At 35.2% G+C, this 15027-nt stretch overlaps 1 protein-coding gene across 2 annotated transcripts in view; it reads left to right on the plus strand.

The window, feature by feature from the left end:
• The window catches only part of kcnk10b (potassium channel, subfamily K, member 10b), a 17922-nt gene extending 3774 nt beyond the window's left edge, over positions 1–14148 (plus strand). For both annotated transcript variants that reach the window (XM_058749535.1, XM_058749534.1), the window contains exons 2-7: positions 939–1348; positions 7158–7275; positions 9161–9321; positions 9420–9612; positions 10233–10375; positions 11880–14148. In XM_058749535.1, coding sequence (XP_058605518.1) covers positions 939–1348; positions 7158–7275; positions 9161–9321; positions 9420–9612; positions 10233–10375; positions 11880–12518 — 1664 coding nt within the window. In that variant the 3' untranslated portion in view covers positions 12519–14148. The remainder of the gene's footprint in view (positions 1–938; positions 1349–7157; positions 7276–9160; positions 9322–9419; positions 9613–10232; positions 10376–11879) is intronic.
• Positions 14149–15027: the final 879 nt, after the last annotated feature.

The following is a 15027-nucleotide window of genomic DNA, read 5'->3' on the forward strand; positions in this document are numbered from 1 at the left end:
AAGTAACAAAACATGTTTTTATGGTTTTAGTTTTAGTGACAATAATCCTGTCTGAGATAAAAACCTCCTTTAGGTCTTTATAAGCAATAAAAGCTAAACATCTATGCAATATGAAGCTCATTTTGGTTGTAATAATCAGTGTTGGGGAAAGTTACTTTTAAAAGTAATGCATTACAATACTGCGTTACTTCCAAAAATGTAACTAATTATGTTACTTATAGCCTACTTTTAACGGAAAGTAATGCGTTACATTACTTTTGCATTACTTTTGAATGCTTGCTTGTTTGTTTTTTATATAAAAAGTTCTGTTGTTGGCAAACGTAAAAGCCCTTTCACACCAAAAGGGAAATGAGTAAGCCTCAGGCAGAAGGAAATGTAAATTCATGTCTGTACAGTAGAATGCAGGAGAAGAAAGTTTAACACTCTTCAGGAATACAAAAATGAAGCACAAATGTTAGTTTATCTAAAGTAATTTTTGCGTATTAGTATGGTTGAATTGGATCAATTAAATGAGACCCCCCACCCCATAGTTTTACTTCAATGATAGAATTTTGTGAATTTTTTGAGTGAAAGATCAAAAGGATAAACAATGCAGATTTATTTTCACAGCTGCCTTTGCTCATATTTACCAAGGGTGCCAATATTAGTGGAGGGCACTGTAAATACATAAAGGTTCACACACGGTGCTCTGCACTTACTCCTGATCTCTCTCAACATGGCAACACGAGAGCTGTCTGTCAATACATGGGAAACAAATGCAAATGTTACTTATTTGAAACTTATTTGATGCAAATATTTTCTTTTAAATTAAAAAGTAATGTGTTACTTTACTAGTTACTTGAAAAAAGTAATCTGATGTAACTCGTGTTAATTGAAATGCGTTGCCCTCAACACTGGTAATAATTTAAATTAATTAATTTGTCTTTGTCTGTTTTTAGTGGCTGTTCAGACAAACATCGTCCCGCCGAAGAAGGTCCAGTCTGGTGCGGTCCAGTCCAGTCTGGTTCAGGCCAGCGTAGCGGCCATGCAGAACCCGATGGGCTGTGAGGTGAAAGTGAACGGTCACTGCGTTCTCCCGCGCCTCTCCATCTCGTCCCGCTCGGCCAGCGTGGTGACGGGGATGGACGCGGGCGCAGACGGGTCTGCTCTGCACTCGGTCATGAAGTGGAAGACGGTGGTGACCGTGTTTGTGGTGGTGGTGATGTACCTGGTGTGTGGCGGTCTGGCCTTCTGCGCGCTGGAGCAACCCTTCGAGAGCAACCAGAAGGACAGCATCACGCAGGAGAAGGCCCTGTTCCTGCAGAGGAACCCCTGCGTCTCTCCAGCCGAGCTCGAGGCCCTCATCAAGGTGAGATCAGACTCAGAGAGACTAAAGTAATATCAAGTGTGACTCTATATCTCCAATAATATAGATGAGGTTGAAATGATTCAAACATATAATGCAGTGCAATCCAATACTGATTGAGAGATGAAGAAATAAACGCTCCTCAGAAGATGTGAGATGAAGATCATTCCTCCGCTGAGGAACAGTGAACGTAAAGCTTCTGGAAACAAACGTTCCTCAAAAGATCCTGATGATCAGATTTGAGACGCACTGATTTTTCTAAAAAAAATTATTGATGGAGAATCAAGTAAAGTGAAGAGATATTCAACTCATGAGAGACTAACATAATCAAATATATATAAAAATGAAGATCATGGAAAAATGGCTATGAAGAATCATATATTTAATTTTAAAAACCAAAAGAAAAAAATATTTTATTTTAAATTTAGTTTAAGTTTTAGTCATTTTATTGTGTTAGTTTTGTTTATTAGAAACACATCAGTATGGTTTTATAAATGTTTATTCCTGCTTTAGATGTAGTTACTTAAGTTAAACTAAATGAAAATGAAAAATGTTGCCTTTTGAAACAAGCTGAAATAAAGGTTTTTGCATTTATTTTATTTTATCTAACATTTATTTCTAGGATTTTTTATTTAATAATAATCCTGATATCTACATACTTTCCATATATAACAAATTAAATTAATTAAATATGGTTTCTTTTTTAATTGATATGTGTATATATAAGTAAAATACTATATTTATTTTTTTATTTTGTGTACATTCCTTTTAGAATATATTTAATGTATACATTCATTCTTTTTTATAATTCTCTTTAATATCAATGGTGTTTTTTAAAAGAATATTGTACTACAATGACCATTTTCAACATTTAAATCATTAAAGAAAGCAGTATAATAGATAATATCATCATTTATTAAAACATTTTACAATTTATAATTTCAGTAATAGCTCTTACAGTTTCATTTTATTTTATAGTATTTATTTTACATTATGGTAATGGAAATTTGGGGGGGAATACGATCAATTTTCATTAAATCAATTTCACAATACACAAAGTTAAAAACTTAAAATGGCAAAATGACAATACCCTTTACTTACCCTTAGCAATTTGGTTGTAAAAGCTGAGGCTTTAAAATACTACTTTTAGCAATAACGAATGCACTCAGTGTCATAAAAATATCTCAACATACACTGTAAAGGTGTCTTGAGTGACACTCTCATCTTAGAATGTCTAAAGACCCAAATGAGCTTTTTCCAGCAACGGTGGGCGTCAGCAACAACCTTCATGTGAGCTCCTCAACCACACATGTCCTCTGCTGTTTCCTCTGGCTGACGCTGAGCTCTAATTGATCAGTAAATGTCATTCCAAGACACACATGAATCCCTCCGGCCATCACCAGGAATATCAGCTCTCACTTCTGCCAGCATACACTCACTTCAGGCTGAATTTTGTGTAGCGTGATAAAGCACCAGCTTTATTTGTTACATAACAGAGCACATATATCTCACATATATGGAAAGCAATGTGCTGCCATCAATTAAAGCTTTGCATTGATTTCTCACATCCTACAGAGTCAGCCTGGGAATGCTGGAAGGGTGGATGAGAAACGGATGGATGATTTCCATTATATAACAGGCTGAGAAAACATTCTTTGTATTAATTTGATGTTTAATATTAATAAAGCTGTAAAGGTTATTGTTTATGGTTCTTTATAATTAGAATAAAAAAAAATCATCTCAAATAGGACTTTCTTCTCAAGGTTAACTGAGGCTCACTGATGCAAGCGTTTCCATGCAAATGAGTGTCCAGGGATCTATAATAACAAGGAAGCAGATGGTCACTAATAAACAGATCACAGTTCAGTGATGATGTTTGAAACAGACAGCTAGCATAATGCATACTTTACAGCATACTGTATACTAGTAATGTATGCCAAACCAGGGTTATTATCACTTACTAAAACTAAAAACAACATTTTCGTTATTTGAAATAAAATTAAATATTTAAATATATATTTCAGCTAGTTGCCAGGGGAATTCTCTCTCCCTCTCTCTCTTTGTATAATGTTTTCATTATTTAAATAAAATATATTTAAAATATACAGGAAAAAAATTACTTAAACATTTTATTTTAGCCAAGTAAACAACAACAACAACAACAACAAAGTAATTAAAAAACATTTTTGTTATTTTGAATAAAATAAATGTTATGTGAAATAAAATATGAAAAACCTATTTTATTCAGCTGTTTGCAATGGAAACAAACAAACAAAACAACAACAACAAAAAAACGAATAATAATAAAATAAATAATATTTTAAATAAAATATTACATTTTTGTAACTTGGAAAAATAATATTTTAAAAAAATACATGAAAATAAAAAATACTGAAATAAATATTTTATTTCAGTTAGTTGCCAAGGAAACATTTCCCATTTTTGTTTAGTTTAATTTGAAAACTGAAAAATAGTATATCAAAATCACATCACATGACTGCACTGCATGAAATATTTAAATCATCAGGTGACCATCTGACCCAGTTTACAATAACCGCATATGTGAGTGATCAGATGCCACTTTGATACACGCCTACATCCTCCTTCATTTCTTTCCTATTTACGTCATGTAAGCATCCTTTGTGACTCAAAGTGTGCCCTACATCTGGTAATTAAGCTCATGCCAAAAAAAAAAAAAAATCAATTCTCTATTTCCAACCAAGACAGTTTGAAACAGACCCCTCGATAGGGAATAGACTCTGAGGTAATCAATTATTAATTGTTTGGTCCGCTGAAGGCAGAGTCTCCTGAGAGCAAAGACCTGCTGGAGCTTTCAGACGTCTTCATAGTCCACACGAAGCAAAACCGGCCATGTGCTGTATAACTGCCCACAGAAAAATCACAAATCAGACATATAAAGCCATAAAATCTATTGTTTTGAAATTGAACGGTTTATTGAACCTTTATGTGTTTTTGGTGAGTATCATTTTGATACATCAGGTTTTATGGCTCATGCTGATATAGTGAGATTATGGAGGAAAAAACAGTTCAATTTTATGCAGAGACTGAGTAAAAATATGTAATTTGGTGCAGATGCTGATATTTATATGATGAAATTCTGATGCTTGTAAATCAATGAGATCTTTATAACAGTACAGCAGATAACATAAACTGATCTAAATATCAGTGGTCACTCTATGTCTCCAATAATATGTCTTATGAGATTGAAATGATCCAAACATATAATGCAATGCAATCCAACGATGATTGAGAGATGAAGAAATAAAGAGAATCGATGGAGAATCAAGTAAAGCTGAGCTGCTTCAGTCCAGTAAGCGTTCATCTGGAAACATTACTACAGTTATGTGATACAAATCAGTCAAGATCCGACAGCAGAAACACACGTGAAGCACCAGCTGAAGTTAGACATTTGTACAATTAGACTGAAAGAGCTTTTACTGGATAAAGAACTCTAAACTCTCAATCAGACGACAGAAGGCGTGGAGGAGATTGTGTGCAACAATAGTAGAATATGATACAGTAGGCTTTATAGCGACAATATCTCATTTGCTTCTTCTGGAACTGAGATATTAATGGGGACTTTTTCCTCAGAAGACACTCAAGCAAAATCTCCATTTAATCAAATTAACGATTTAATCTAAGACAAACAATTGAGACATTGTGCTGTAATTGGTTCCAAAACAAGCACTTCATAGGGCACGTAAAGCAACATTATACTGAAGATTTGGCTCAAAAAAAGCCTTTAAACGCACATGTAATCTGAGCAGAATCAGATGCACAGCGTGTCAGTCATGTTGACATGTCTCGGTCCTGTCATACGAGACCAGCTGGCTGTTGTCGGTGTTGTTGTTCTTGGCTGTGAGCAGGACTGACTCAAAAATCTTCCCACCAGGACGCTTGGCGAGTCCTGCCGGAGCAGAAGAAACATTACTCAGAGAAAAGCAGTTTGTCCTGACAGCATGTTGTTTTATTGTGTTTTTCTCTTTGATATCACCTAACTTATTTATTGTAATAGTTTATGAGGACTGATTGCAGACCATGAATTTCTAGTCTTCTACCTTTCTGTTAAAAATATCCCTGTTTCTCTGCCTTTACGAAAAAGAAGTGTGCTATTAGTATACTTCTTTTAAACTAAAAATAGGAAAGTATACTTTTGGTTTACTTTTTATGTACTTCTCAGAAATATACTTAGAATGACATTTAAGTATACTTGACTTATACTTAGAAAAAGTCTAAATATATTTGAGCTATACTTGTGCTCCTAGAATCCGTGTTTTCATCGTTATATGGTAGGGGGCGCTAGTACACATCTTCTGGACAGAATTTCCAAAAAAACACAAGTGAAGAAGAAAAAGAAACAACAGATACTTCCACATATGGGCCGTTTCTCAAACGGAAGGCTGCATCCTCCGGAGGCCGCATTTGTAGGCTGCAAACGTCACAAAGAAGATCTTATTTTAGTATATATTAAGATATAAATTTGACCATTATTCTTAGTTATGTGTAAAATGTTGTAATATGCGTTTGACTCGCAAATGTAATGCTCAGTTAACTGAAATAAACCAGGCTTGATGACGTATGCAGCCTACAAATGCGACCTCCGGAGGATGCAGCCTTCCGTTTGAGAAACGGCCGTAATCTAACACGATCATCTGACATAAACAGTATCAAAACTGTGTAACGTTATGGAATAAAAAGTTTTTTTTTATGGAAATAAACTTACCCACATTCAAGTGTTTAAAAAATGAATGCAAGAAGCTAGAATAAAATGTTTTTGTTTACAAGCAGATACCCCGTTCATTCTTTTGATGTTTTGTATGTTCAGATATTAATATAACAAAATATATACAAATTAATACCTAAATAGGGACATAGTAGTGTACTTAAAGTATGATGTAAAGTTCACTTAAAGAAAACTTACGAGTATACTTACGAGTATACTTGTAGTATAAATCTACTAAACTAGTAGTTTACTGAGACCATACTTCAAAGTGTACTAAAAATACAACTACAAGTATTTAATTAGTAAACTATCATTATACCTATAAGTTCACTTTTAGTATAGTTGCGGTACAAGCTAAAAACATTGATGTAAACTAGTTGTGTACTCAAAGTTTACTACTTTTATACTTAAAGTATACTTTTATATACAAGAAAGTGGGCCAATTTAGTCCCAAGGAGTATTGAAATAGTACACTTACAAGTATACTACTAGTACACTGATATTTGTATACTTACTACATAAAGTATACTTAAAAATATACTTGAACTTTACTTAAGTATACTTAATAAAATAAACTTGAACTATACTACTTTTTGGTAAGGGTGGGTACAAATACATCTTTATGATTACGAAAAGCAAGATATGGGTGACTAACATAAAAACAGCATCACCACGGTTTGCTCAGACAGGACTGACTGATTTATTGACTAAATTTTACTCAGCCTAATCCATTTATACTACTTCTTCTTTAAATAGTTTGAGAAGAGCCACAAAACCTGATCAAATTACTGACAGACAGAGCAGGATTTTAGACACTGAAACACAAAGCGGGTGGCTTGACATCACATCAGGCACTTAGCAATTACATCCAAGTCTAATCAGCATTCTTGTGAATTACTTTGAGAAATGTGACGTTCTTGGAGTGTCTGGCATTGTGCGGGGTGACTCAGGGCATAATGGCTTTTTAAAATGATTTGCTAATACTGTTATACTTTAGTCACTTACTGTCAATGAAGTACTTCCAAAATGGCTGTTTGAGTCTTTCTCTTTATGCGCATCTTTTCCCAGCATGCAGTGGATGCGGTCAGTGCTGGAGTGAGTCCCATTGGAGACACGTCCAATAACTCCAGCCACTGGGACCTCAGCAGCGCGTTCTTCTTCGCTGGAACCGTCATCACCACGATAGGTAAATAAACCAACCATCTCAATAACACCTCTCAAATACATCACATTATGAGAAATAGTTCCAATTTTGCATTATGTTAACATTATTAGAAATTTTAAAATTTGTTGTAAATGCTGTTTCTTGTTGACTTTAAATGGTAAATGCAGTTTTACTTGGACTTTAAATGATAAAATTTGTTGCAAATGCACTTCTACATTGACTTTTGCAAATTATTTATGTTCACTTTAAATGATAAATGCTTTTACATTGACCTTAAATAGTAAAACTTGTTGCAAATGCAGTTTTACATTGACTTTAAATTATAAAGTTTGTTGCAAATGCTGCTTTACATTGACTTTAAATGGTAAAATTAGTTGCAAAAGCTGTTTTACATTGACTTTACATGGTAAAATTTGCAGCAAATGCTGCTTTACATTGGCTTTAAAGGGGTCATATGATGCGATTTCTTGTTTTCCTTTTCTTTAGTGTGTAATGTAGCTGTTTGTGCATGTATACGATCTGCAGAGTAACAAAGCTCAAAGTCTCCCACAAAAGTATTTATTCTATCTAAAAGAGAAGGCTGATCCAGACCGGGCTAAAACGCCGCATTAAAACACGCCCCCACGTCTACGTCACGATGTGGAAATATTTGCGTAATGCTGCCCAAATGTTCACGCAAAGAAAGAAGGCGTGGTTTCAGTAACCGCAGTAGTGTTGATGCAGTCATGTCAGGGAGACGCTGTGTGTTTCTGTGCGAAAGCAAAAGCACTTTATTTGGCCTTCCGAAAGATGCAATTAGGAATCATTGGTTAAGATTTGTTTACAACAGAACTGCACAACCCAAATGTTCGAATTTGTGCAACGCATTTTATGGACGACAGTTTTGTGAACCTAGGAGAATACAAGGATATTTCTTAAAAAAAAAAAAAAAAGGGTCAATTCTGACTTTGCTCTGACAATCTGGCGACTGTAAGTATGTTTTGTTAATAGTTTAAGTATTTGCTATTGACTGTTATGTGCAGTGGAGAGTAACGCGTTTTGTGTGTGTGTGTGTGTGTGTGAGAGAGAGAGAGAGATGGTCACATCACAATTACGGCTTGTGTACTATAAATACATACGAGCGTCATCACTGTGTCTGTCACGCGACTCTGCTCCCCTCTCGGGCTTGAACTGATGGGAAAACTAAGGACATTATTAACTTTGTATACAAAGTATATTTACTTTGAAAGCTGAAGCTTGCGATTATGGTAAGGGACGTTACATTTCCAACGCGTGCTTGTGGTGTTCGGCCAATCACAATGCACTGTGTCAGCTGTCCAATCAGAGCAGACTGCACTTGTTGGAAGGAGGGGCTTTGTAGAAAACGACGTGTTTGAGAGAGGCGGGGCATAGAGGACCTACAATAATGTACAGTATTTGAAAAAAATTGAAAATTTGAAAAAACACACAAAATAATGATCTTTAAAAAAGCATCATATGACCTCTTTAAATGGTTAATGCTGTTTCGCAATGCATTTTAATAGTAATATTTGCAGCAAATGCTGCTCTACGTTGACTTTAATTTATAAGAATTGTGGCAAATTCAGTTTAATACATATTTACCCATTGCAATTAGTTTTTTCATGTTTTACTTTCAACAAGATTTGCACTGACCTTCTTGAATGAAACTGCAGAACATATGAGACTTTCAGCCCAGATCTCCTCTCTGACTGAAATTGTTTAGTCTGTCCTTGTCTTAACTTCTCTTTTGTTCAGCAGTCTGTAATTACTGCCATGTTCTCTCAGTGGAAGCCACCAATTGTCTCCCTCTGGATCTATGAATGTGGTTTTAATAGAGGGGGTCAACTAGAGCGGTTTGTTTTCTAACGATTAAATAACCTCTTGTCTTCTCCACCCACATCTACAGGCTATGGAAACATCGCCCCCAGGACTGAGGGTGGCAAGATTTTCTGCATCCTTTACGCCATATTTGGCATCCCTCTGTTTGGCTTCCTCTTGGCTGGGATCGGTGATCAACTAGGGACCGTGTTTATGAAGAGCATCCTGAAGGTGGAGAAAGTTTTCAGGGTGAGTCAACTTACTTAAAGGATATTCTACTGAGGATAATTAATTAATAATTGGTTATGTAAATACATTAATTCACATGCATCTGCTGCCCTTTACAGCAAAAACACAAGCAAATCAGTCAGACCAAAATCCGCGTCACCTCCACCATACTCTTCATCATCGCTGGCTGCATCATTTTTGTCACCATCCCAGCGGTGATTTTCAAACACATCGAGGGATGGAGTACTTTAGAAGCCATTTACTTCGTTGTCATCACTCTCACAACCGTCGGCATTGGAGATTATGTAGCAGGTAGGTGCACTGATGAAGGCATTTTACATAATTAAGGGTTACTTAATATTTATTAGCAAATGCTGTTTTATTTTGACTTTAAATAGAACATTTTGTTGTAAATGCTGTTTTACATTGAATTTAATGTGGTAAATGCTGTTTACCACATTAAATGGTAAAATTAGCTGTAAATGCTGTTTTATATTGGATTAAAATGATACATTTTGTTGCAAATGCTGTTTTATGCTGACTATAAATGGTAAAATTTGTTTCAAATGTATAGTAAAATTTGCTGGAAGTGCTGTTTTAAATTTATTTTAAATGGTACATTTTGTTGCAAATACTGTTTTATGTTGAATTTAAAATGGTAAATGCTATTTTACATTGACTTTAAAATGGTAGATGCTGTTTTATGTTGAATTTAAATAGTAAAATTAGCTGCAAATGCTATTTTACGTTGACTTTAAATATTTTGTGACCTTGTTTTGATCTTTTTGAATGGAATGGAATAGTTAGGACCATTCCGTTCCATTGGAATATTGGTTTTGGACCTTCTGACTTTGTTTTTTGGCCCTCTGATTCTGTTTATATGGAAGGTAAAGTGTATTAAAACTGTACTTTTAAAAAAAAAAATTTTATAGGTGGTGATCGAAAAATAGAATACATGAAATGGTACAAGCCTCTGGTCTGGTTCTGGATTTTGGTGGGTCTGGCGTATTTCGCTGCAGTCTTGAGCATGATTGGAGACTGGTTCAGGGTTCTGTCCAAGAAAACAAAAGAAGAGGTATGATATGTCAAACATGATCTCCAATATGCAATACAACATCATTTCACTCCATCAGAGCCCTTCCTGCTAAAAACAAACAAACAATAGAAGCCCAATAGAAACCATCACAGAAATTCTAATGGTTTCCATTAAAATACCATTATAAACCATTAGCTTTTTCCAGTAAAACCATTACAAAATTCCTTTAGGATTAAATAGGATTTAACATCCCACCAATAGAATCCATCACATATAGCAGACACTATTATAGATTCCATTAAAACCAATACAATTCCCATTATAACCATTAAAACCATTACATTTTCTATTGTGTTTTGGGCAGGGTTCTATTGGTTTTTTCAGCAGGGCTGTTTTCTTTGCATAGACACTCCTGTTGTTTCCTTTTCAGCTGATGATAACTAGGGTGTGTAGACTATTGGTTAATGCTAATCAATAGTCATTGATTTGGCTGCTAATGTAGCCTTTCTTGTCAATAGTTAGAGTTATTTTATGGTAGTTAATGTTAATATAATACCGGTCACAACCATAATATCAAATAATGCTATATCAGATAAAGAAGTGTCACCACTGGGATACTTAAAGATGTTGTAGAGGGATAACTTTACCTTCAACTTCCATTCAGATCTGACTCCATTCTGATGTGAAACACACTTTACACCATCTTTATTGTGATAATATCAATCCCAGTTGCTGTAAAACAATAAATAAATAAATCACACCATAAAATACAACATATTATGAAAAATAGTTAATAAATAGTAAAATGCTGTTATACAGTATGTTGACTTTAAATGCAACATTTCTTACAAATGCTGTTACATTGACTGAAAAATTGTTAGTTGCAATAAGTTGTAAATGCAGTTTTACGTTGACTTTAAATGGTAAAATTTAAAGTTGCATATGTATTTTACGTTGATTTTTTTTAAATGGTAAAATTAGTTGCAAGTGCTGTTTTATCCTTGACTTTAAATGATAAAATTAGTTGCAAAAGCTTCCCCCCCCCCCCCATTGATTTTAAATGGTAAAATCTGTTGCAATTTTAAATGCTGAAATTAATTAAAAATGGTGTTTTTTATTGACTTTAAATGGTAAAATCTGTTGCAAATGCAGTTTTATGTTGATTTTAAATGGTAAAATTAGTTGCAAAATATTTTTACCTTGATATTAAGTGGCAAAATTAGCTGCAAATGCTGTTTTATGTTGATTTTAAATGATTAAATTAGTTGCAAATGATTTTTTATGTTGGCTTTAAATGGTAAAATTAGTTGCAAATGATGTTTTGCGTTGTCTTTAAATGGTAAAAATAGTTACAAATGCAGTTTTACATTGACTTTAAACAGTGAAATTAGTTGCAAATGCAGATGTTAAACGGTCAAATTAGTTGCAAACTCAGTTTTATGATCGCTTTAAATAGTAAAATTATTTGTAAGTAATGTTTTATGTTGACTTTAAATGGTAAAATTAGTTGCAAATTATGTTTTACTTTATCTATCTAACACAGGTCGGAGAGTTTAAGGCCCATGCGGCAGAATGGAAGGCAAATGTCCGCGCAGAGTTACGCGAGACACGGCGACGCCTCAGCGGTGAGATCCACGACAAACTTCAGCGGGCGGCCACCATCCGCAGCATGGAGCGCAGGCGTCTGGGTCTGGAGCAGAGGGCGCATTCGCTGGACATGCTGTCGCCTGAAAAACGGGCCGTCTTCGCCAGTCTGGACGCCGGGCGCTTTAAGACCTCCTCGCAGGAGAGCATCGACACTAAACTGAACAACCTGCGACTGAAGGCCGAGCGTGGCGAACAGCAGGCGTCCTCCGATGAAAACATCTTCAACCGCTTCGGCTCGCTCACCAAACTGGCCAAGCGCAACAGGAGCAAAGACCTCCGCAGGAACATCCCAGAAGACGCCAGCAAGCTGGGCGATGTCCTCAGCAGCAACAGCAGCAACGTCGCTCTGGGAGAGGAGAGGAGAGAGGATGAGGAGGAGACGGAGGAAGAGAAAACAGCAACGGAGGCCAACACTGGCTTCACGTGTCTGCCTCACTATCCTGAGGAACCCAAACAGCAGAACGGTTTCGCACCGGCTCAGGCCAAAGAACAAGAGCGAAATAAAAGACTGGAGCAGAAAGAACATCAACCGTAGGCAGACAATGACAGGGTGAAAATGTGCCTTTGTGTTTTGTAAGCTGCGGCTCGATCAGCTGCAGTTGATTTTCACTGTGACAAATGACAAGTTGCCAAAAATGTGAAAAGACATGGAGAGCTCAAGGAATACAGATTGACATCACCTTAAAGAGACAGTTCGCCAAAAAAACGGGAAATTCTGTCAGTGTTTACTCACCCTCATGTTGTTCCAAACCTGCATGAATTTCTTTCTTCAGTGGAAAGCTCCAAAAATGACAAAAAAAAACCCATCATAAAAGTACTGTAACAATAGACTGTATGATTCACGATGCTTTGTGTGAGGAACTGAAATTGAAGTCATTGAAAACTTTTCAAATTTCCAAAACGCTTAAGTCATTGATGTTGAATTAGGTGCTATATGTCTTTTGTCATTTGAATGCGATTGACAGCTGTGATGAAGTGAAGATTTCAGTGAATAATAGCTTTTTGTGAGCTTACTGTTAATCATTTCATATTATTATTATTAATATGAAAAAGAGCTCCTGCAATACATCTGCATTAGTCAGTTCCACAGAAAAAGCAACTGAAATGGGTTTGAAGTGACATGAGGTCATGTAATATGTCATACTTATTTATTTTTTAGATTAACTATACCTTTAAAATGTATTACTTATGTTCTTTACAACTTCAAGACCGATTATTCATCATAGAACAGTCAACAGAGACTTTTTGAAGGACTTTTGCTCTTTTCAAAGGTGTGTTCTGAATCGCCGAAAGCCTTTTTTGCTTTAAATCGTGATGTCTTTTGGAAAGCAAACCTGCATGAATATCCACTGCTGCTCAGATGAGTCCATCATCTATGATGGCAAATCACAAACTTCTGTAAAACACTAATTTATTCAGTTTGGTTGAAAAATTGACACATTCTCAATAACCTTTTGATTGTGATGCCAGAGTTTAAACAACAATGACTTTATAGCTGTTGGTGAAATATTGCATTCACACTGAACTCTATAAACATATCAACCCCCCTGAAAATGACTGGAATCAAAGCCATATTGATGATATTCAATAAGAGCGAAACCCATTTTACTAGAAGTATTAGAACCATGAAGAAATGGCAACTTTATGAGGTATGCAGCGATCCCAAAAAGTTTCAGGACTCTTAAGTCACACATAAGAGTGTGTGAATATCATTGCATTAAGTAATACAACACATCACAGCAAGAGATATTTTCTATAAAGGAAGATGCAACCGTTACAAAACACATCACAAAAATGTTGCACCATTTTAAATGATTAAACAATGCAGTCCATTGGACTGTAATTGGTAAAATTAGTTGCATAAGAATTTTTTATTTGTCTTGAAGTGGTAAAATTAGACACAAATCATATTTTACATTGGCTTTAAAATTAGTTGCAAATGATGTTTTACTTTTTTAGAGACCGATATTTGCAAATACTTTTTGGGGTTGCTGTAAATCCTCAGTTATTCCATCATTGCCATAAAACAGTCTGATTTGTTAAGTTTCACCTGATATCAGTTTTTTATGCCCACAGAACAAAGTCTTCCACTGTTATTCAAAAATACGGTAAAAAGTGTGAATGCATAAATAAAACATTGGCTTTTTTGATCCACAACAGTGAATGCAAATGCATACGAAACACACAAAATGTACATTTCAGCTAAGACAGCATGCAATAATGGTGTTGATGGTGTAATGCTGATGTAAACGTCACAGTGATGTGAGCTGGAGTGAACAGCATTCCTGTTACATCTTGAAAACATTACGGTAATCGTAGTCATGCTCTGTGTTGTCATGGTGATCACATTAACGGTTGTGCAAACATTACATCAAATGTAATGAGTGCCTTTGGGAAAATAAATCATGAAATGTGGCTTTGGCTTTGTTGCACTTACTGACGATCCAGATCCTGATTTTTTTTTCATTCAAGTTGGAAAGTCAGGCGGACAACCTGGAAACGTGTGCAAAAATGCAAATAAAACACAGTGAATCACAGTTCCTATATTACATAACATTGCGTTCATGTGCTTGTGTAGAGTATGTTTCCGGGCTTTAACCTCTCATAAGAGGTCTGATTTTCTCAGATTACGACATTAGTCTTTGTTTCCAGCAGCACATTAGATCTACACCTGACATTATATGCTCTGACACACTCAAAAAGCACAAACTCATTATTTTGAGAAAGTTTTCACACCCTGTTGAGTTTCCCAACCAAGGGTTCGTTAAGATTATCACATGGGGTTCATGCAAATGTGAGAGAACTGCTGAAATCAGCTTCAATTACATAAATGGTACTATAGAATAAAAAAAAAATTTAGGCATACATTTTAAATGTATGTATTTGAATTGCATATAAAACCTTCATCCATTTGGATTGCACCATTTTAACATGAACTAATAAACTTATTTCAATGCATATTTGTTAAAAGATTTCATGCCATAGTTTATTAACTTTTTGAATCTACTTGATTTTATTTAAATAATACAATTTTTAAAATGCAT

This window comes from Onychostoma macrolepis, chromosome 17 (assembly GCF_012432095.1).
Source record: "Onychostoma macrolepis isolate SWU-2019 chromosome 17, ASM1243209v1, whole genome shotgun sequence".
Taxonomy (NCBI): Eukaryota; Metazoa; Chordata; class Actinopteri; order Cypriniformes; family Cyprinidae; genus Onychostoma; species Onychostoma macrolepis.